Here is a 21,274-nt window from a genome sequence, read left to right on the forward strand (position 1 = left end):
GGCACAAAACACGTTATACATGCAATCCCAAGCGCATATTAGTCATGCACTGGGAGTAAGGGGGGAAGAAAGAGAAGGAGGGATAATATAGGAAAGGGAAGTAGGAGGGAGTGAATTGAGGAGTGGAATGAGAAAATGCGTGGAGGTGAGTGGTCCAAACATTACTCAACATAAACGTCAGTTAGGTCCTGACAAGATGTAATGCTCTGGAAGATGGTAAGGGAGCCTGCTGTTAATGTTGCTGGAGGGAGATTTGTGTGCACAGCACGTAGACGTCCTTTGGGTGCCACGAGGTAAGCCTTGACGACGTTTTTACATGGAATATTAGTGCTTTGAAGTCCAAGGAAAGTCCATGCTCCATATCCAGATTTCTATAACATCAGTTTCCCCAATGGCTGTGGCATCCCTTGTGTAGTTGCGACATTCATCAAGCAGCCATCTTTCTCACCTGCTGATAAAATAATCTGTTTTTTGCTCTTAAACACTGATTAAATCTCTGGCACATTTTCTGGAGTATAGTAGGTATAAAACTTTAAAATAAGTACAAAAATAAATACACCCATTAAAATACCCAAGACGTTTACTGTTTTAGTCTCAATATTTATAGCCCCCAAGTAACAGTGCGTTTTATTTACACTTTTGGGCCAAGTTCTTTGGGGCTGCTCCTGGAACCACAGTAACCATGTCCAACTGGGACCTGCCTAAATTGCCAAGTACCTCCATTGTAAGCCTTGGCTTACAGGGTGTAGTGAGGGCGAAAGGTCAGAGCTCAGGCTTTGAGGGTGATGTAGGGTGAAACACTTCGAACAGTCAGCTCATATACCTCTCACATTTCAAATATTGTCCAAGTAGTTATCCTTTTAGACAGAGTTATTGCGTTATTGAAATGAAGGTAATACAATGCAATACAGTTACACAACTATCACGAAAGGCTACAGCCAAGAGCAAAGCAGGGCTTTATTAATCAGAGCCACATAGTTACCTAAGTAGCCTAGTGCCATAGTTCAGGGAAGGGGCATTGCACACACACACACAAACCTGGCTGATGATGTTGAGAGATCTAGATGCTCTAGACTCTGCTTGAGTTGAGTTCTCTTTCAGGTGGTGTCTAGTGATAGCTGAAGGTCAATGAAGATGAGTGGCCAGGTGGGGTACCAGAGGTCCTCCTCTGCAGCTCAGGAATAAAAAAAACACTGCGGAGCAGTCAACATCGCTTTTGTAAAACAGCAGTGTAATTGTGGCTTTAAGTCCGATCACTCAGTCAGCACGAGCACTGGCACTTTAATGCACATAAGATCCACTTCTCCCCATAATTTGACCAGTGATGCCCCTTTGCAATCCAACCAGTCATGGCTATACTACGAGTGTCCTCTCCCTTCATATTGTTTAGCATGGTCACTCTACTTAGGCCATTCAAATGCAAGAGCCAGTTGAACTAATAGGGGACATCTTCAAACCAGAGATGTTTCAAAAATATGAATGCTTAAGCCATACAGAAGCCATACAGAATACATATGTTCCTTGCCTGATCTACTGGCAATAGTCAGTGATGGAACCCCACATCTGAAGCTGAGTGCATTATGATGGAATTTTGAATGCATGACAAAGGAAAGGCAAGACTATGAATAATAAAATCAAACACAAACATGTGAATACTTTTAACGGTAATTTAAAGAAAACAATACAACTTCATCCTTCTTCCTTATACACACTAACATCCAAAATAGGAAACAGGCTCACATACACAATCTCAGAGTCCTCACTCACACAAAGCCATATCGCAGAAAGTGGTTACCACTACTCCCAGTATGCCCTTCAATGCTTTCTTCTAATACAACTTCACAAAATACACCTCTGTTGTAACCCCCAGAGGTCTGAAAACCCTTGTCATTCCTAAATTCTGTATCAGTGAGGGTTCACCCCTCACCCCCTGATTCACAGCTGTATAACTACGATTCCATTTCTGCGCCTGGGTTAAAGGGACACTAACCTTCAAAACCTTGCAAGGCTGAGAATAAGTTGAAGCGCCAGTACATTGTTTCCTTAACTTTATCTTTACTAAGTCACCTACACATGACTCACACACAATATGTATGTATCCTTTTTTTAAAAAAAGACATAATATATTGGAGTATTAATTTTTCCTTGAACATTGCCACTTAACATATAGTACACAAGTATAATATTCTCATTGGTTGTTGTCAGTCAGAAATAACTTTATTTTGCCAACACAATGAAGGCATTAAAAGTATAGTATACTACAAATAAACCATTTATCGACGTTGAAGTAAGCTTAAAATACAAAGAATTATAGCAGAAATACCACATTAAAATATGTTATTCTTACTGTATAATTAAAAGGAAGAAGTTCATATGCACACATAATTATTGACACAGTTCAATAAATTGATTCTCTATTAAAAACAGAATTAACAGATTGAACATCTTTTTTTAGGGCAGATAAAAGAAAGGACACCAAAGACTTGTAAAAGGGTCAGATAATAACTGCTGGTAATAAAGGGCCACAAGGCACAATTTTAAATTAATTTTACGCATGAGGGGTATAATAAACCTTTTCCGTTCATCACAATAAAATTTACAGAAAAACAAAAAGTGCATATTATTCTGAATTGATCGATCATCACATGTACAAAATGGCAGATTAGAGGTTACATAGATGTTACGGGTAAAACCCAGCATCAAGGGGATGTAATTTAACCAAAATCTCACCAAGATATATCTGTGCTGTATATTAGAGACGAATGATAGATATATTGAATTCATATCCATTTGCATTATGCTAGGGTATGCTCCAAATGTCCACAGCTTAATATTTAGGGTCTCCCTTCTTGCCTGCAATCTAGATAACAAATGGATTTTCAAGTCTTTCTTAGAAATAGACCTGCAGGTTGTAGGGTCTACAACAAGATGATGTAACCCAGCTGCTTTAAGAATAGATTGGACATAGCGTAGCCAGCTGATATTACCCACCCCGTCTAATTTCAAGACGTCCTTTACAATATCTCTTGTCAATGAAAGGGTCTCCTTTCACCATACTGAGTGTCGCATTAAAATTGGCACCACAGACATTTTATTAGTTATATAGCGGACTCTCAATTCCATATGGCAGTTAAAATTGAAGCATGACATTGACAGTGATATATTTTGTTTGTTTAAAGTTATCTTCAATAGCTTGCTATTTCAAGCAATGTCTGGTGCACCAAACAGCTGTACCATAAGTGGCAGCAGATATCGTCTTTGCCTCATACACTGTTTTTATTACGTCCACAGGTTTTAAACCAGTTATTTTAATAAATTTGGTTAAAGCCCCAATGTTCTTTTCCATCTGCAACCCCCTATTTACAATCGTGTTTTGCCAGTTAATTTGACGATCAATCATAATCCCTAAGTACTTAAAAAAATCAACAACTCCCGGCTTACCCCCTTCAGTGTTAATATGAGGCTGTTTCCGCAGTTTGGAGCCTGCCACTAGGATGAAGGACTTTGAGTAGTTAACTTTCATATCCAGCTTGTTCATGAATTGCGTGGACTCAAACACTAAGCAACGCAGCGCATTACTAGTACAAGCTAAAATCACTGCGTCATCCCCATTTAGTAGTATTGGTACTTGTAATGAATTAATATAAGAAACATCTGGAGTAGATCCCAGCAGAGCAGATTCTACATCATTGGTATACAGTGCAAATAGAAGGGCAAGAGAATGCACGCTTGTCTCACACCTCTCAAAATTTTAAAATGTCTGGTACACTCACCTTCCTTTCCATAGCGATCACAAGCTGAGGCACCTGAGTACAAGTCACAAATAATCTTAATAATCTTCAGGTTGAGCCCCATTCCCTCCATTATCTGTCACAGCCTAGGCTGTGCCACACAGTCAAAGGCTGAAGACAGATCCATGAAGGCAAGATGGACATGGCCTTTTTTGGCTGCAGTGTATTTTGCTATAATTAAACTCAAGTTCAGGCACTGATCCACAGTGCCTTTCCCTTTTCTGAAGCCAAACCTAAATGGGATTATAATGTTTTTCTCTAAGGCCCATTCCTCCAATCTATTTAAAATCAGCCGGACCTTTAGTTTTGCAGTGGAGTCTATCAAAGATATAGGTCTGTATTTTTTCGGAATTGACTTATCCCCCTTTTTGTAGATAGGGACAATTACAGGTGTCTTCCACGAAGGAGGGGCACCTATTTGGGCTATTTTATTAAAAACGTTTGTTAAAAGTGGGGCCCAGAGTTCTCGGTTCTCAAAAACAAATCGATAGGGACTCCATCCGGTCCCGGTGCCTTTGCACGTTTACACTGATTTAAAGCATACTTTGTTTCTTCCAGTGTAAAGCTAGCAACATCTCCTGCCCTTGATAAAGTTACGGAAGTAGACTGAGTAATTTCCTTCTCATTAGCTCCAAATAGACCTTCAAAATGGGTAACCCATTCCTCCTGTTCAACATATGTATCTATGGACATGGACTGCTCATCTCTTAGAAAAGGTGCGTTAATCAGAGACCAAATTGCCTGTGAAATTTTTAGTGAAGCAGCCTTTTGCAAATGTTCCCACAATTCTTACTTTGGGCTTTCATCCTTGATGTCCTTGCTTTTTTATAAGCCTTTCGCAAAGACTTAACCAGAAATGGGTTACAGGATTTGGACTTCAAAGCTATGTGAAGATTTTTTAAGGATTTATCACAGTCCTCATCAATCCTGTATTTTTTATGATGGCCATTACGTATAAAACAGATTAGATTTTTTTTAACATCAGATAAAATCAGCTCAAAAGCTGAGGCCATGCTGTCGTGAGAAACTGAATCTAGGCAAAGCATCATCTTCCCAAGTCAATTGGAAACTAAGGGGTCGATTAGGATTGCGGTGATTCCGCATCCTCCGGGCCGGCAGAAGCCACTGCTGGCCCGGAGGATGCGGAATCACCGCTGCGGCCCTTCAAAACACCCACCGCCAGATTAGGATGGCGGTGGGATCACCGGCGGACGGCAGATCCGTCCGCCACTGATCCGCGGGGTGTTGGCCGCAATTTGGTGGCGGTGTCTGCAAGACACTGCCTGCCAAATTACAATGTGTGTAAAAACATGCTTTTCCGCGGCAGATTTACCGCTGTGGAAAATCATGTGGAAAATAGCTTCTGGGGGGCCCTTGCGGGCCCCCAGGGTGTCGGGGGTGGGGAGTGCACATGGGGGGTGCCTATGGTACCCCCCAGCATTTGCATGTACAAGGCGACAGGCACCGCGCAGTGCCTGCCGTTTTGTGCATGCAAATGGAAAGCATGCATATTTAACCTTGCGGCGGGTGCTGCTCACCCGCCGCAATGTTAAATATACAGGATGTGACCGCCAGGGTGGCGGTCACATCCTAATTCGCACGGAGGGACCGCCGCTGCCCCTGCGGACGGTCCCAGGTCCGTCCGCCATCCTAATGAGGCCCTAAGTTGGCCAGAAACCTCCTAGTATTCACTCTCTCCCACTTCAAAATAATTCCGTTCTCCCTTGCAATTAAGGGATTTACATGAAGTTTAAAAACACATACATTTTTCTTTACAGAGGGGATAAGAAAAGTTATTGCAACGTAGTCACTAAAAGCATGCAAAGCCATCTCAAAATGAGAGAAAAACCCTCTTATCAAGTCAGAGACCAAAACATAATTAACGGTAGAGGCGAAAAAACGATTTGAAAAAGTAAATCCTAGCTGACCAGTTAACATTTCAGAAACATTTAAGAACACACGATTATTTATAGTTAATAGTCTGTTTAGGGCATTACCGTACTCAGAGTGACCAAAATGAAGGACACTCTTCCCATCATCGTCCAGCAATCCACATACTGGTGTATTAATCTTATTGCAAGGATGAGCATTAAAATCCCCCAGGCAGATTATATTGCAGGGTTTAGTAATTTTTTCTTGCAAGCTGTCAATATCTCTTTCTAAAGGAACCAACACCGCTGCTTGATTACTTCCAAAATTGTTATTAGAAAAATTAATAAGGAGCCAGTATTGATCCACACAGTACTCTAATGAAATAATATGACAATAAGGTGACGTATTTAAAAAGAACTTCACTTTTAAGAGGGAAAGCGTTAGAGAGTAGTATCAGTAAACCACCCTTAACACGACCAGCTGGTGAGGGTATAGCAGAAGTTTGAAAAGAACGATACCCATTCAGATATATTGGGTCAATGTCCCAAGTCTCTTGCAAGCACACTATATCTTTAGATGTTAACAGAGACAGCCATTTTGGATTCTACTTTTTTTGATTGTAGCCAGCAATATTCCGAGACATTGCCGCTACAGACCCTAGAGAATTCTCTTGATGTATCGGTTTCTGGGGCAAGTTCAGACAGTCTATCTGCATACCTATTTGTGCTTGAGAAATTACAGAAAGGACAGTAAGCAATTCTATACCACCATCCCCATTATCTAATGGGATCTTGTCATTCAGTCAATCACATGTAGGCATGCCTCCTAGTGCAGCAAACCTATTACTAAAGGTAAAGGGTTGAACTAAGGGAGGAAGAGGGCGGTTAAACAGAAGACGAAAGGGCTTCAGAGTATTATGTGCTCCAAAAGAAGGAGACTGGGGTGAAAAATAAGGTTTGTAAAAGAAAACCAGAGGAAGGGAACACATTTCAGAGTAGGATGATGAAATACTCGGCAACATAGTTAATAGTTCACCCATTATATAATAGTTATCAAAATTCAGTATAATGCAATCACCTTTCATAGTCTTGGGAACTCTTCCAACCCAATTAACCCTCCGAGCCATAATGATATGTTTATGCACATTAACATTTTCTCCTATACAATTTGATAGCCAATGCTGAGATTTATGTAATAACTGCTCCGTGGTTTCTAGCGAATTTGCTTTCAGTTCGGGAACATTAGCTAGGACTATGACATATGGGCAGGCTGCTGTGGAAGATCTACCCTTCCTCTGGATTTTCCAGCCACGACTAAGTACTGAGAGGCTCCCCTTACCAAGCAAGAAGCTTGAGCTCCACCCTCCAAGAGGGTAGAGGATGTGGACGGATTAACATAAGTGTAGGTGCTCATAGTACCATTAGATCCTTTTCGTTCGCCATGTGACCTAGTCGGGCCAATATTCTCCCTAATAGTTTGTGGCAGAACCCGGCAAATCAGTAGACAACCCTGTTACTTGTTGAGGAGCGAGACTTCCCATTCTATCAGTCGCCACAGCTGGTACCATGGGAGGCACCATAAGGGGCACCCTACCTGGTTAGGGATTAAATCTCGCTTTGTCTATTGGCGCAGTAGTATTTGAGAGGGGCCGGATTCGATAAAAGAGAAGCCTCCAAAGAAGATATTTTTCCTCTATTTGAGTTAGTTTATACAATATGGGATTTAAAAGTACAGTCACCATAGTCTCTATTCTTTTCAACAAGTCAGAGTCATAAACATGGTCGCTCCCCATGTGGGGTTGATTAGTAATATCATTATACCTTGTAGCTCTAGTAGATCTTGGGTGTAAAGCAGGTCCTGAATCCATTTCCTCATTCCCAGTGGATTTGCAAACTCTTTTCAATGTTTTTTGCTTTAAGAGACCACCTCCCTTTCTTTTCCTAGTCCTTGCGTCTGAGTATTTAGTCTCCACTTGGAGAGAAGTTTATTGCTCCTGAGTGGCATTACAAGGTTCCGATGTAGTGCCAGTAGATAAGGATAAAATGGACGTTGGAACTATAGCAGTACTGGATTCGTCAATTAATTGCCCAGAGTTCGGGTGATCAGAGGCTAAACCTCGACCACCTAGGGAAGAACGTTTTTGCGCAATGAGTGAGTCCAAGGAGAGCCTTCCCTCAGTTAGCTCAATTTCGTGAGCAAGGACAGATTCAGCCCTCGTTAAAAAGGCATCCAGGGTCTCATCAGTTCCAGGCCCTTGCTTTTCTTTTTCCTTATAACCCCTCCTTTTGACGATTTTATTGCTCGATAGGCAATTTCCAGTTATGGCATACAGAAACAATCAGAACTAATCAAAGGGTCAAAGGGGACTGTACCTCCAATAGATCAAATAAGTGAAAACGACAGTACCCTTTGTCACCTCAGTCCCGATAAGCATATGTAAGGGGGTAGGCCCAGTCCAGCCTCCTCCGGGCGCCGATGGCTGTGGATAAGACCAACCTTGGCCTGGGCTTTGCCCGGGCGAGGCTGCACGCGTCCCGCGCGGCGGGAGCCCTGGGCTATATTTAAGCACCTCCTGGCGTAAAGGGATGATGACAGCGCCTCCTTGCACAACCCCTTCTGGGAGACCGAGTCCTCTCTGCAGCCCCTTACAGGTAGAAAGTGCTACGTGCTCCCCTCCCGAACAGGAAGAAAGTGCGGCGTGCTTTTCCCCTCCAGACAATAAAGTGCCGTGTGCTTTTGAGAGCGTTGTTGTCATATTGCTCCATTTGATGCAGGTACTATTAAAAATGTGTTGCAAATGCCGGTAGTGGGTTACTGGATGTACATATATTTTCTGGGTTCTCTAACTGTTCTTGTGGATAGTATATGTGCAACTAGTCTTATATCTTCTCTGTGCTTAAGTTGAACCGTGCCCTTGTGTGCTGTTCTGTATTCTACATCACTGATGTCGGCATTTCATCCGATAGCCTATATTGTGTCATCCAAGCACCCCATACCCTATCAAACATTTTGGGATTCACCCTTTGTACACCACTCCTTTTATCGTCATCCTAGGGTTTCTACAGTGTCACCTATTTGCATCTATAAGCATTAGGCCACCAAATATTTTCTGGTATCCTATCAATTCTTGTGACTGCTGTGCCCTCGGTAATGCAATATATGTTTATGGGTCTAGTTGATGTCCAAGAACTACCCTATTTCCCTCCGTATTTTTTACTAGAATCTCCGGATGATAATGCATTACCATAATATGTGTATAAAGGTACATTGTTGCCCACAGCCACAGATTCATGTGTTGTTAGAGAATGCACCTGCTCTTTAATATATACCCTTCCCTTTCCTTGCATCCACACTAGAACTAGTCTACTTCCTTCTTTTCCAAGTCATCAAGATTATTATTACCAAATCCAAGACTGAATGCAGAGGGTGCAATGCACCCCAACTATATCCTGCATTGACCGTTCAGTATCATGTCTTCTTGTGTCATTGATCTGAATGGTTACCTTAATTCGATGGTTCACACTCTCCACCAGTCCATTAGACTGGGGGGTCATACAGTGAAGTTCTGATGTGCTTTACCCTACTACTAAAAATTCTTATATATCAAACAAAACAAGCTTTGCTGAGTTATCCATGACCAAGGCATGTGGGAAACCTTATATAAAGTGACCTGTTGTTGGCTCATGAAAAGTCAGACTAGGTACCATACTATAACATGTCCACAAAACCTCTTTTATTGCTAAACAGGTGTAGGGATGGTTTGGAAATTGTTGTGATTTGTTGCTTGATTAGAAAGGCCAGGGGCCTCATTTATGAGGCCTTGCGTCAGTTTTGCGCCGCCGGTGCGTCACTTTTTGTGACGCACCAGCGGCGTAAAAAATGCGCCTTGTTGCGCCATATTTAAAAAGTGACGCATCTAGGTAGATGCGTCACTTTTTAAACCCCTGCTCCACATTATACCTGCGTCAGGTATAATGTATGCAGAGGGGGCGTTCCCCCGCAAAAAGCCTCGTAATAGTGACGCAGTGAAATCTATGAGATTTCACTGCGTCACTTTTAGGACGCTGTTGCGTCAAAATCTTGCGCCTGCCTCACAGCAGGCGTAAGACTGACGCAAGCCCTTTCACATGGGGCTTTCCCCATGTGAAAGGACGCATTCCTGGAGTTGCGTCACTTTTGTGACACACTCCAGCAATGCGTCACTTTTGCGCTTACAGATACGTCAGAAATACTGACGTATCTGTAAGTCCTTGCGACATGATGCGTCATACATTAAATATGACGCATCATTGGTGTCGCAAGAAGTGCGCAGTGAAAAGTGACGCATCGCTGTTTTCACGTAGCGATGCGTCACTTTTCATAAATGAGGCCCCAGGTATTTTCTTGATATCAATGTTGAACGGAGCATACATGACTGGGTATTTGTATTTATTATGCGTAAACATCAAGGCATTGCTTAGAGAGACATTAAATATCCATGTGAGGCATGACAGCTTTGGATACATTGCTTACATATGATTTTCGCCACCTAAGATTACTAAACGGCAGACAACTTAAGCTTGGCTTTTATCGTTTTTCGTTCAGGATTACTTAGTGTGAAAAAACACTATTGGAGATAACAGTAACCATGAATATTTTGTGTATCACTCAACACATTATGATAATGAGTATTGTGTTTTCTACAGCAATAATTGTATTTTTTCTTGACTGACCAACAGGAACTGGAGTAAGTGTCCACTGGTAGATTATATCCCTAGTGCCTCATTAGAGAATGTCATGGAAAGTGAATACACCACTTTTATACGCTGGAAGATTCACAACGACTGGGTCACTGAGGTAAGGACTTGTATCTTTCTGTACATTCTAAATATACTGCTATGAATCAAAATGGAGAGATGCACATTGAAATAGTGGATCTACATATTTTTATTTTGCCATAACACAACACATTCATTATTTCTTGTAAGTTCCTTTAGGAATCATTATAGTGAGAATTAAGTTTATGTCTTTAATAATATGTTACATCTTGGAGTCATAGTAGGCGTATTGCTGATAACACTGATTTAGAAGATAAAGGATTGAGATTTAAAAGATAAGGGCTTGATGATGAACTGCAGGTAACACACAGCTCTCTGGACTTGGAGTTAATGATATTAATTTACTGTAGTGGCGCTTAATGTGTGGCTGTGAAAAAGTATGGGTGTATTCTGAAGAATACCCCCAGCTTAAAAAGGGGACAACTTCAACTCCATTGCCTCAAGAAACGTTACTCTACTCAATATTCTAATATATAAAACATTATAGCCCTCCCTCATTGGCCTGAATGTACATATGACTATTTTGAATGATGTATCCTTCCCAAAAACAGAGATATCTTCCTCAACCCCCCAAAAAATCTCTGATTCTAACATTTTGGGAAAGATGAGTGGCCCCGCTGGCTGATGACATTTAAAGATGGCACCTCTTTGACTGTGATGACCCCAGGTCCAGGCACTATGCCAATGGAATTACTTGGAAATGCTTGCACACATCATCCAAAATGCACCAGTTGCTCTATTAGCCTTAGAGGGGTGGGTAGAGCCTCACCCCCCCCACCCGGTATGCGACTGTGAAAAAGGTTGAGCTTATTCTGTAGAATCAAAAGGCCTACAAGTAGGGTCAGTGACTTTACACATTAAAATTTTCCCTTTTCAACATTTTATATATTAAACTATAACTGATCCTACCATAGTCCACGAACATCTCAACATGCCACTAACCTTACTGCTGCCTCCCATTCTCGTGCCTCATAAAATTCATAACCACTGGCCCCAAACATAGGGCCTCATTAGGATGGGGAACGGACCATCTTCCGTCCGCCACCCCAGAGTAGGAGGAACGTCCGCAGGGGCAGCGGCGGTCCATCCGTGCAGATTAGGATGTGACCACCACCCTGGTGGTCACATCCTGTATGTTAAACATTGCGGCGGGTGCTGCTTGAAGCAGCACCCGCCGCAATAATAAAAATGCATGCTTCGCATGTGCATGCACAAAGCGGTAGGCACTGCGCGGTGCCTGCTGATTTGTGCATGCAAATGCAGGGGGGTACCATAGGTACCCCCCATGTGCCCCACCCACCCCCCGTCACCCTGGGGGCCCGCAACGGGCCCCCAAAGAAATCACCGTATGCTTTTCCACGGCGGAGAAGCCGCCGCGGAAAGGCATCTGTTTACCCCCATCCTAATATGGCTGGCGGTGTCTGTTAGACACCGCCTCCATATTAGAGCTATTCCGCCGCGGTCGTAAGGCGACCGCGGCGGAAAAGCGGCTGACGGTCTTCCTGACCCCCCAGCCATCCTAATCTGGCGGGGGGTCTTTGAAGGCTCCACAGCGGTTTTGCCGCATCCTCCGGACCGGCGGACACTTCCGCCGGCCCGGAGGATGCGGAAAAACCGCAATCCTAATAAGGCCCATAATCTTTTTTTTTAACCTGCATTTCCAGCATCACAGTCTCACTTCACTTTTTTGAAATAGCCAATGGGCAGTGGGGTCCTTGCTCCTTACATTTAGTTATTTTCTGACCACCTCATTCTCAACATTCTACTACTGTCCACTATAGATATTGGTGGCCTGAAAGGAGATCTAGCTTTCGTCCTGTTTAAACAGGGCTGCACAGCTCACCACCGGTTTGAGATGACCAAATCTCCCAATGGTATGAAGTTTTCAAAATTATTGTCCATCTCTCCCTTATTTCCCTCGATTCCTTTTATATACTCAGCATTGGCTTCTTTGTAGATCTCTCACTCTTGTTATAGAGTTGAGACAGGTTCTTATAATCACAGATTAGTGAACGTTTTGCTCTTTAGGATTGGACAATAAAGTATTATTTTACCCATGCACTGTTTTCCGTCCTGCAACTTTTTCTGATTTTATCAAGGGGTTGTGCATTTAATGTATTATAGTTTTTTTTAAATAATGATCAGAATAAAAACGTATTTAAAGGACTCTTATTTGATATTAGTTCATTTAGCTGCTCACGCCGCTCTTCCTTCTCAGTTCCTAATTGAAAGATGACAGGCCTTATAAGGGAAGGGTTTGTCTTTTGGAGATAGGTTCACTTCAGTGTATTTTGGATGCCCTTTGGTCTCTCCCACTGTAGTGTAGTTCCTATATTCCCAATAGGCTCTGCGCATTGGAATAATATATACTGTAGTTTAGACGTAGGACTGAAGTCGACTAGGTCTCTACCGAATATATTAAACTTAATAGTGAGTGCCAGCTAGCTCAAAGGTCACTAGAAACTTTCTCGAATTCACAAGAAGGGATTAGTTTCTGACAACTGCATAAACATGACAACTTTGTTTCCCAACAATAAAAAATCAATTCCTAGAGTCGCGGAAACAATAGATAACTATTTTACTCAGTCAATCGTGCATGCTTCGTTTCACCAGAGATGCAGAGAAATAGAGAGACGGGCGTTTTCAATAAAAGTATTTATTGAACAGTCTTCTTTCTCAAGCATTGGAAATGAACTGCTACAATTGTAATACTGATTATAAAGTACACTGCATATAATACGAACAGTATTATAAAGTAGTACTGTAAAAGCATGATATGGTTTCTAGGCCATAAAGTGCATAAAATGTATAAAATACATAGAGTAATAAATAATTACTAAAATACTCAACTGGTGCTTCTAAAATACACCTACCCCGGTGCACCTAACCTAAGTCTAGTACTAGGGAAGGAGTAAGTGAGGAGTAGCCTAAGTTTAGTAGTTCTCTGCCAGGAATCCAATCTAAGAATTCTCTAAGAGGTCTAATCAGCTCCGTACCTTGGTTTTAGAATGAAGGAGGTCTTGTATCTCTCTCTCAGGACTCGATTTCCCCGATACCTGCAATGGTAAGCTGGAAACACTGGAGTTGGATTTCTCGGCAAGAGAAAAGACAGCGTCTCTCTCAGTGCGTCAGCTGGAGGGTCGGCTTCCTTCGGCACTTGCTGCTGCAGGGCGTTGGGCAAGTAGATAGTCGATCTGCTCCAAACCACTGTGTGTTTGTCTGGTCAAACCTAGGCATATTTATACTTTGAAGGTGCAGAGTTTGACGCATGTTTGGACTTAATAACGTCACTTAAAGGCTAAATTCTTGGAAAATGCCAGGAGTTCTTGGAGAACTTAATATTCAAGCAGGGGAAGTCCCTAGCTACTGAAGGCAGGTTTTTCCAAGAAATTGTTGTTAATTCTTGGAATTTAGTGGAAGTAGCCATGCCGTATTTGGGCTGTATGGCTTAGACCAAATATGGTAGTGATTTCTATGCCTATATAAGGATATGATAACGTATACCTATATAAGGGCATGAATCGGGAAAATTACACCAGGGTCCTAGATTCGTTTACAACACCCACTCTACAATCTTAAGTTCAATAAAGCTAACCTAATAAGCACTGAACATATCTAAAGCTAGTGTTTACAATCCCACCCCAAAATACATAGAAATTCACTTGAAATGGTTGTACATGAGAAAAATATTGAGTATTTCTACAGTACGCATTTTAAGGAAGTGATGACATTCTAAGGATATAGTATGGTATCTAACTATTCAAACTGAATGAGTCATGAATTTACATTTATGAAAATGGCTCTTAAATACAGAAAAAAAGTCGAGACCATTTCATAACATAACATATCAATAGTTATAGTAATGAGGACAAGGCCAAATAGTGTCTCTAAAAAGAAAAACAATTTCTTGTTCTCTAAGAATAGTTCTACTTTAAGCAGATTAGTCTGTGCCAAAAAGTTCAATGTTTTTGGAGAGAAAAAATTCAAATTGTTTGTGAAAAAATAGAGTCCCAAAGTTAGAATTCTGTGTTTTGAAAAATTGAAGGCCAAATTTCAGAGCTCAGGGAACGCTGTGTGCAAGAATCATAGGTTATTCTCGGTGTCAGGAGAAAACATCAGATTGTCTAGGCTGGCAAAGAAATCGTCTACCACAGTAGGTGAAAGTGGGACTATTTGATCTAGCAGATCAAATGTGCACAGATGAGAAGCATTGCCGTCAGCGCCAGGTGCCGCATTAGCAGTGTTCATATCAGATGGTACCTCTGTGCCTGTTGATCCTCGTATCTCACCCTCAGTTAGACTTACTGGTGAGACCTCAATGAATGCCGTCATCAGGATTGGTAGCCGTTGGGGACAGCACAATGCATGAGTCGTTACCGGACCTAGCAAGGCTTCGACATCCGCTGGCAGGACTGATGAAAGTGTGAGACAGATGTCCAACACGCATTCCTCTCCGCAAAGCAGGCATCGTAAAACAGGTAAGATACAATCTTGTCAGATTGGTCTGAACGAAAGAAACCAGGTTGTGTTCAGATCTCTTAAATGAGCCATGCCAAGAATCTGTGTAATTCTATCACGATACCTCATGGCAAGGAGGGTCCCTTCCATGGTAGTCTGGGTATCATCGGTTACCGGACTTGCCATATCGAAGCAGAAGGAATAAAAATAGAATTCCTGCTACGAGTCCCAAGAGGAGAGGCAGGCCGCCGAACACAGAGTGCACGAAGTTTGGAAAAATGCAGAGGACTGCTTCGAATGGTGTTAACAGTCCCGAAACAATCGATTAAAATACATGTGCTATGCCACTGGTATCAGACATGCTTAAGATTTGACTTAACATTTCTGCGAAATGTACTGGGCAGTTCGTTGATAATAATGCATGTATCTCTGCAGATGTCCTCGCAACTTGCAGATCATACGTTTCTGTAGACGAGGTCAGTGGCACAGATTTTTGCAAAAGCATGACTTTTATTCTGCTTAAAGTATCAATTCGTATAGAAGAGATATTCAGTGAAGGCCATAAGGCCGTCCCACTGTCAGTCTTGTGCGTTGGATACAATACTTGCATACAACAAGTGACCATGGACGACACACTAACGAGATACAGTTTTCCTGGCCTCATGCCACAGCAGCTGTGATCATTCAACATAATGTAACTGCCATTGGATAGCTGCCTGAAAATGGGTTCTATCACTGTGGAGGGAGTACCGTGCAGGTGGCAAGAGAGGTTATTTGCAGAACCGTTGCAGGCTCCGTGTAAATTAATACCTTTGCACAAAAGTGTACCACTTAGTGAGTTCTTACAATTTTCACCACTAAGGAATACCTCTTTTCCCTTGTTCCAACATTTGTGTGTGTAAGGTAAAGTCCATGTTGACTTAATGTATTCTTTACCCAACCTTTCATACAGGCCCGCTGGCATATGCTGTAGACAATACTGAAATTGGAAAATCGTCACTGCTATCATGATGGTGCCATGAATTATTCATTCAATGACAGGCTTCTCAGAAACTGTCAATGGTAATCTTTCCAGTTTTTCAATGCTCAGCACCGTATGGTCTGCTCCTCTTTGTGCCAAAGAGATTTGTTTATCTGTAAGGTTAAATACAGCAAACAATGATGCTGTGTTGATTAGACGCCATGGCACGTGGCCTGAACGAAGGTTTTGCAACGTCCAGCCTAACTGCATTATAGAACGTAATTGAGACTGGCCATGTTGCAACATTTACAAGTCCTGTTCCATTATGTCAATTGCAGATGACTCAATGCTGTCCAAAGAATATATCCTGGAGGACAGAGTTGTTAACCCCTTGTCCACTACAGAGAGAGCTTTCTCTAAATTAATACAATCAATTTCTCATATTCTTTCTGCAGTTTCCATTTGAGTTATTTTCCAAGCTTTGTTGTACGCAGTGTATATGAAACGTTTTTGCCGTGGTTTGCGAGGCCCCATTAAGAAATCTCGCAAATCATTGCTTTCTTTAAGTAAAGATAAGTGTTGTTTGATTTCCGGAAGTGTGGATGTCTTTAGCCACTCAAGGCATAGTTTTCCTACAATGTATGTTGTTACTATCCCTGGATGTTGTCTCTGGGAGTATCTTGGATCTGTCCTGTTCAGTTTTAGCCCCTGTGTTTTGTTCAGGAATCTAGAGTCAGGTATCTGGTGGTCGTCAAAGCTATGATATCTGTAACATGTATCACAGTTTATTCCAAATTCGTAAACTTGAATGCTCATTTTTGGCCACCCGTACATCTCTTCTAATTCTATTAGAGATTTCAAGATCCCTTGATGTGTCAGACCCTCTCCCATATGTGCTTCTTGAACCAAGCAAGCTCTCCGTTTCCTGTTTGGAATTACTCTGTCCCCCACTCCAGGGATTCGAGGAAAAGCGACGGAGTTTGCATCAATTATGTATGTATACGTTAGTGGATAGTTTAGAGGTAACGCTGCATTATTGCCATCCATTGACGCTTTTACTGCTAACAGCGTTTCACCATCTATTACTCTTTTTGAGTGAGCGATTGTAGCTATGGAAGCTGTTTGCACAGCTGCCTTTGCGGCTTCATCAGCTAATGAATTCCCTGCAACATGAACGCCATCACGCTGATGACTCAGAGTATGGATCACATGAGTCTTTTGTAGTTCTTTCTGTAAAAGAACTACTTGTTCCCAAAGCATTTTATGCTTAATTATGCCACCCTTAGAATTTTTGAACCCGTTTTTAACCCAGTTCTGCAAATTTTCGTTGTAAGATTCAACGCAGAAATACGAATCGCACACTATTAGTGTGGGGAATTCGCGATCAGTATTTTCAAATGCCATCTTGAAAGCCTGTAGTTCAGCTCGCTGAGCTGTACAGTCTCCGAGTGATTGAGTTTTTGTGACCATAGGTCTGAATTTGCCTTCACGCGAGCGACCTTTAACAATCGCGCACCAGCACTATAAGCTTGTTTACCCCCAATTGCGGGCTGTGCTGATCCGTCTGTATATATTATACTACCTTACTGTTCAAGAGGCAGAATTTCGGTCTGCAGAGGACATTCCTGTTCACATTGGAGAAATTCTTGTGTTTTCAAGCTGGGGTCAAAAACGTATTCAACGTCTGTTGCAGCAAGAGAGTTAACCCATTGTATCCATCTTGGATGTAAAGCTTTAGCATTTGAGATGCTTGCTTTCGTCACTGCCTCTAAGGCAGGTACAGGTGTAACGATCATTATGCGTTTACCCTGCGCCAGAGCTCTCTCTTTTGCTACTGCAGTTTGAACCGCTGTCAGAATTTTCTCAGTAGAAGTGAACTTCATTTCAGCTTGTGTGTACAAGTGTGATTTGCATGCTATTGGTACCGTTTCTCCCTCATTAAAGGTCAGGTACGTGAATCCGCATCTCCCTGGGATGTTTCGGATCACAAGATTGAGAAGGTTTTCGCGTGTCTGTAACTGTGTTTTTGCTAACATGTCTGTTTGGACTGAATGCAGAATTTCTGTGTGTGCTTGAGTCTAATTAGTTGGTTTGAAATCAGGTTTGATTGGTTCGTAGAGAGGTTTAACTCTTTCTGCGTAATTCAGAACATAAGTTCTTCCAATATTCAGGAAACCTAGAATGGACTGTAAGTTTTTCAGCGTTTTTGGAGCTTGGAGCAGCACACATTTCTTTAGAAAGTTTGCTGCCAGGCTCTTGCCTTCACTTGATAACTCGTATTCTAGAAATAGGACATTGAGGTAGGCAATTCGTGATTTCTTAAAATTGAATTTATATCCTTCAAAAGCTAACTCAAGTATTATGGTATTCACTCTTTTCAAGTGCCTGTCCAAGTCATCATCTGTAAGATAGATGTCATCAACATAAGATAATGCCTCATCATCATACGTTAGTAGTAACTCTGTTACCCTGGCTGAAAATAACCCTGGACTATTCTTGAATCCTTGGGGGAGACGGCAAAATTGTCGCTGTGTCCCCATAATTGAGAAAGCGGTCAGATGCCTGCTTTCGTGTGCAATGTTTTGACAGAAAAACCCATTTGAAATATCTAATGTGGTTTTATATTTTTTGCGCACAATGTTATTCATCAGTGCTGCACTGTGTGCATTTCATACTGCAAAAGTTTTGCAACAAGAGTTTAAGTGTCTGTAATCCAATACCAGACGATATGAATTGTCTGGTTTGGAGACAGGAAACAAAGGATTGTTCATTGATGAGGTACATGTTTCGATCACCCCTTGATATTCAAGTTGATTTAAAATTTCCCTGACCTGTTTTTTAGCTTCTTGCTTAACTGGGTACTGCCTTTGTGCAGCAGGTTGATTTTTTAACTGGATTTTAGGGTGAGGAGAATCCTCATCCCATCCTACATGATTTTTATATAATGCTGGAGCCTGAGCTACTGCCCATTTTCTGGCATAAATGTATTTTTTATGAATTGGGATGTGATTTGAGAAGGCTGGCATAATTATCTCTTCGCCATGTGGGCACTCCCTGACAAATTCAGGCGGCCAGTCTTGTTCAGCTAGAAGAATGTCATAGCCCTTAGAGAGCTTTTCCCAAAAGAGTGCTCTTATTTTTCTAGTTATGTCCCCCGTGTTACTTCATATAACTTGTGGGGTACACTAACCATGGTGTCGGCAGTTTCAATCTGAATGCATTCATTCAAGTCCACTGTCTCCAGATGATCCTTCAGGATCCTGCAAACTATGGTGACTTCTGCTGCGCTGTCTAGCATTGTTTGAGCCCACTCCCCGTTCTTGAGTTGTGTCCTCAAGATCCTCGGCATGTCTGATTTTTACGTTTGCTACCTTCTTTTTGGGAAATTGAGCTTTTTTACTTTGGTGAACGGGTTCTTTGTCTTTGGACTTGACGCGTTCTTCCTTGTGTTCTGACCGTCCTCTTCTTTCCAATTTCTGCGAGGAAGTCTGAAAAGAACGAGAGGGACGTGTATCATTATCGTGATATCTGTCAGGTTTTTTCAAATTATCCCTATTCCTAAGGTTATACCTTTTTTCATAGGGCTCCCATTGGGGAGACCTACCTCTGGACTGAGAACTTTTCTCTCTAGGAAGTGTCTGTTTAGTATTTTCCCACTTCTTTTTAAGAGTAGTGAGATTATTTTTAATAAAGACCTTTTCAGGATTTTTTGTGAATTCAGGTTTTACTGGTTTCCCACCCAAACTATCTCTTCCTAATTCTTCATAGGATTTTTCAATAATTCTAGCAAGCTCATATGGATGAACTGTTTTATCTGTTTCTTTTAACTTATGGCGGGTTGCCACGGATGCTGCTTCACCTTTAATGTTAGCTAATAATATAGCTGAGACCTGTTTGAAATCTTTCAGTAATTTCATACCTTGATTTAAGGCCAGTTCCGGACCGTATTCATTTTGAATCTGTCTCAGAATGTCTGGTATTACCGCCATGGAAGGTACACCATGTATTTTTGTGTAGATTGAAGCAAAGACTGTACCCCAAGTGTCACGGTCCTCCACATGTGGTGCTATCCCCATTGGTAAACAGATTGTCAGAATTCTTTGTTTCTCATGAGGTGTACTATCAGGAAATACTGCCTCTATCTGAGTGATTTTTTGAGCTAACCAGAATGGAATTTGTTCCCTCTTTGCGGGTAATTTACCAATGACTGACTGTATAGTCTGTGGTGTAATTTTGTTTGTGTTCCCCTGGTGAGGGGTGTGCTGTGGAATCCTTATAGCAGGTTGGACTGTTAAGGTCTGCATGACATATTGAACCAATTGTCTAACAGTTCTGGACCTGTCATTCTGTTAATGTCAGGATGTGGTGTATAGCTGGCTAATATCAGCCATGTAGCTCCTGGTCTACCTAGTGGAACGAGCCTAGTAATGGGATTTTGATGTTGTAGGGTGCCTTTAAACCAGAGCCGATGCTCTTGGTAAGTTAGTGGAATTTTAATGTCCTCAAAAGGAACGTATTCCGCTGGAGGTTCCTCTGCTTTGTAGTAGTGGAACTCCTGTGTTACTGGATTTGCTTGTGGAAAAGTAATCCATGAATAGAATACCTCTGTCTGCCAATATTCATGTGCCTCTATAACAAATATAACTTTACCACCTCTCAATGATACCCCATTTACTATAAGTTTTATAGTTATGATTATCCTTATATTTGCCGGGATGATTATAGCATTATCGTCTTCTTCATTAAACCCTGTATCGTCTAAACCCGGTTGATTCACATCTACTGCAGCTCCACTGGTTGCCTTGTTGTCGCCGTTATTCGACATTGTTTAATGAAAGTTTGAAGAACAAGTTTCAAGGAAACAAAGATTAGGTGCACAATATTTTGGGACACTGTATCCTTCAACGTTGAATAAACCAAAAACTAATACATAGGATTTTCGTCCTACTCAGTTTTGGTGGATATTAACCTTTTACCCACTCCAGACATCTATTGGAGTATTTTACGGAAAAAAGGCTTTAAATTATCGCCTTACCAAACGTTGGGCGCCATGTAGTGTAGTTCCTATATTCCCAATAGGCTCTGCGCATTGGAATAATATATACTGTAGTTTAGACGTAGGACTGAAGTTGACTAGGTCTCTACCGAATATATTAAACTTAATAGTGAGTGCCAGCTAGCTCAGAGGTCACTAGAAACTTTCTCGAATTCACAAGAAGGGATTCGTTTCTGACAACCGCATAAACATGATAACTTTGTTTCCCAAGAATAAGAAATCAATCTCTAGAGTCGCGGAAACAATAGATAACTATTTCACTCAGTCAATCGTGCATGCTTCGTTTCACCAGAGAATCAGAGAAATAGAGAGACGGGCA

General features: G+C 41.7%; 1 protein-coding gene across 1 annotated transcript in view; it reads left to right on the plus strand.

Annotated features, from left to right (window-relative positions):
• LOC147728404 (cilia- and flagella-associated protein 337-like) overlaps window positions 1-21,274 on the plus strand; it is a 378,048-nt gene that overhangs the window by 84,210 nt on the left and 272,564 nt on the right. Inside the window, exon 7 of the mRNA XM_086963279.1 lies at window positions 10,382-10,499. Within this exon, the coding sequence (XP_086819405.1) occupies window positions 10,382-10,499 (118 nt within the window). The remainder of the gene's footprint in view (window positions 1-10,381; window positions 10,500-21,274) is intronic.

Source organism: Lissotriton vulgaris, chromosome 3_1 (assembly GCF_964263255.1).
Source record: "Lissotriton vulgaris chromosome 3_1, aLisVul1.2, whole genome shotgun sequence".
NCBI lineage: Eukaryota > Metazoa > Chordata > Amphibia > Caudata > Salamandridae > Lissotriton > Lissotriton vulgaris.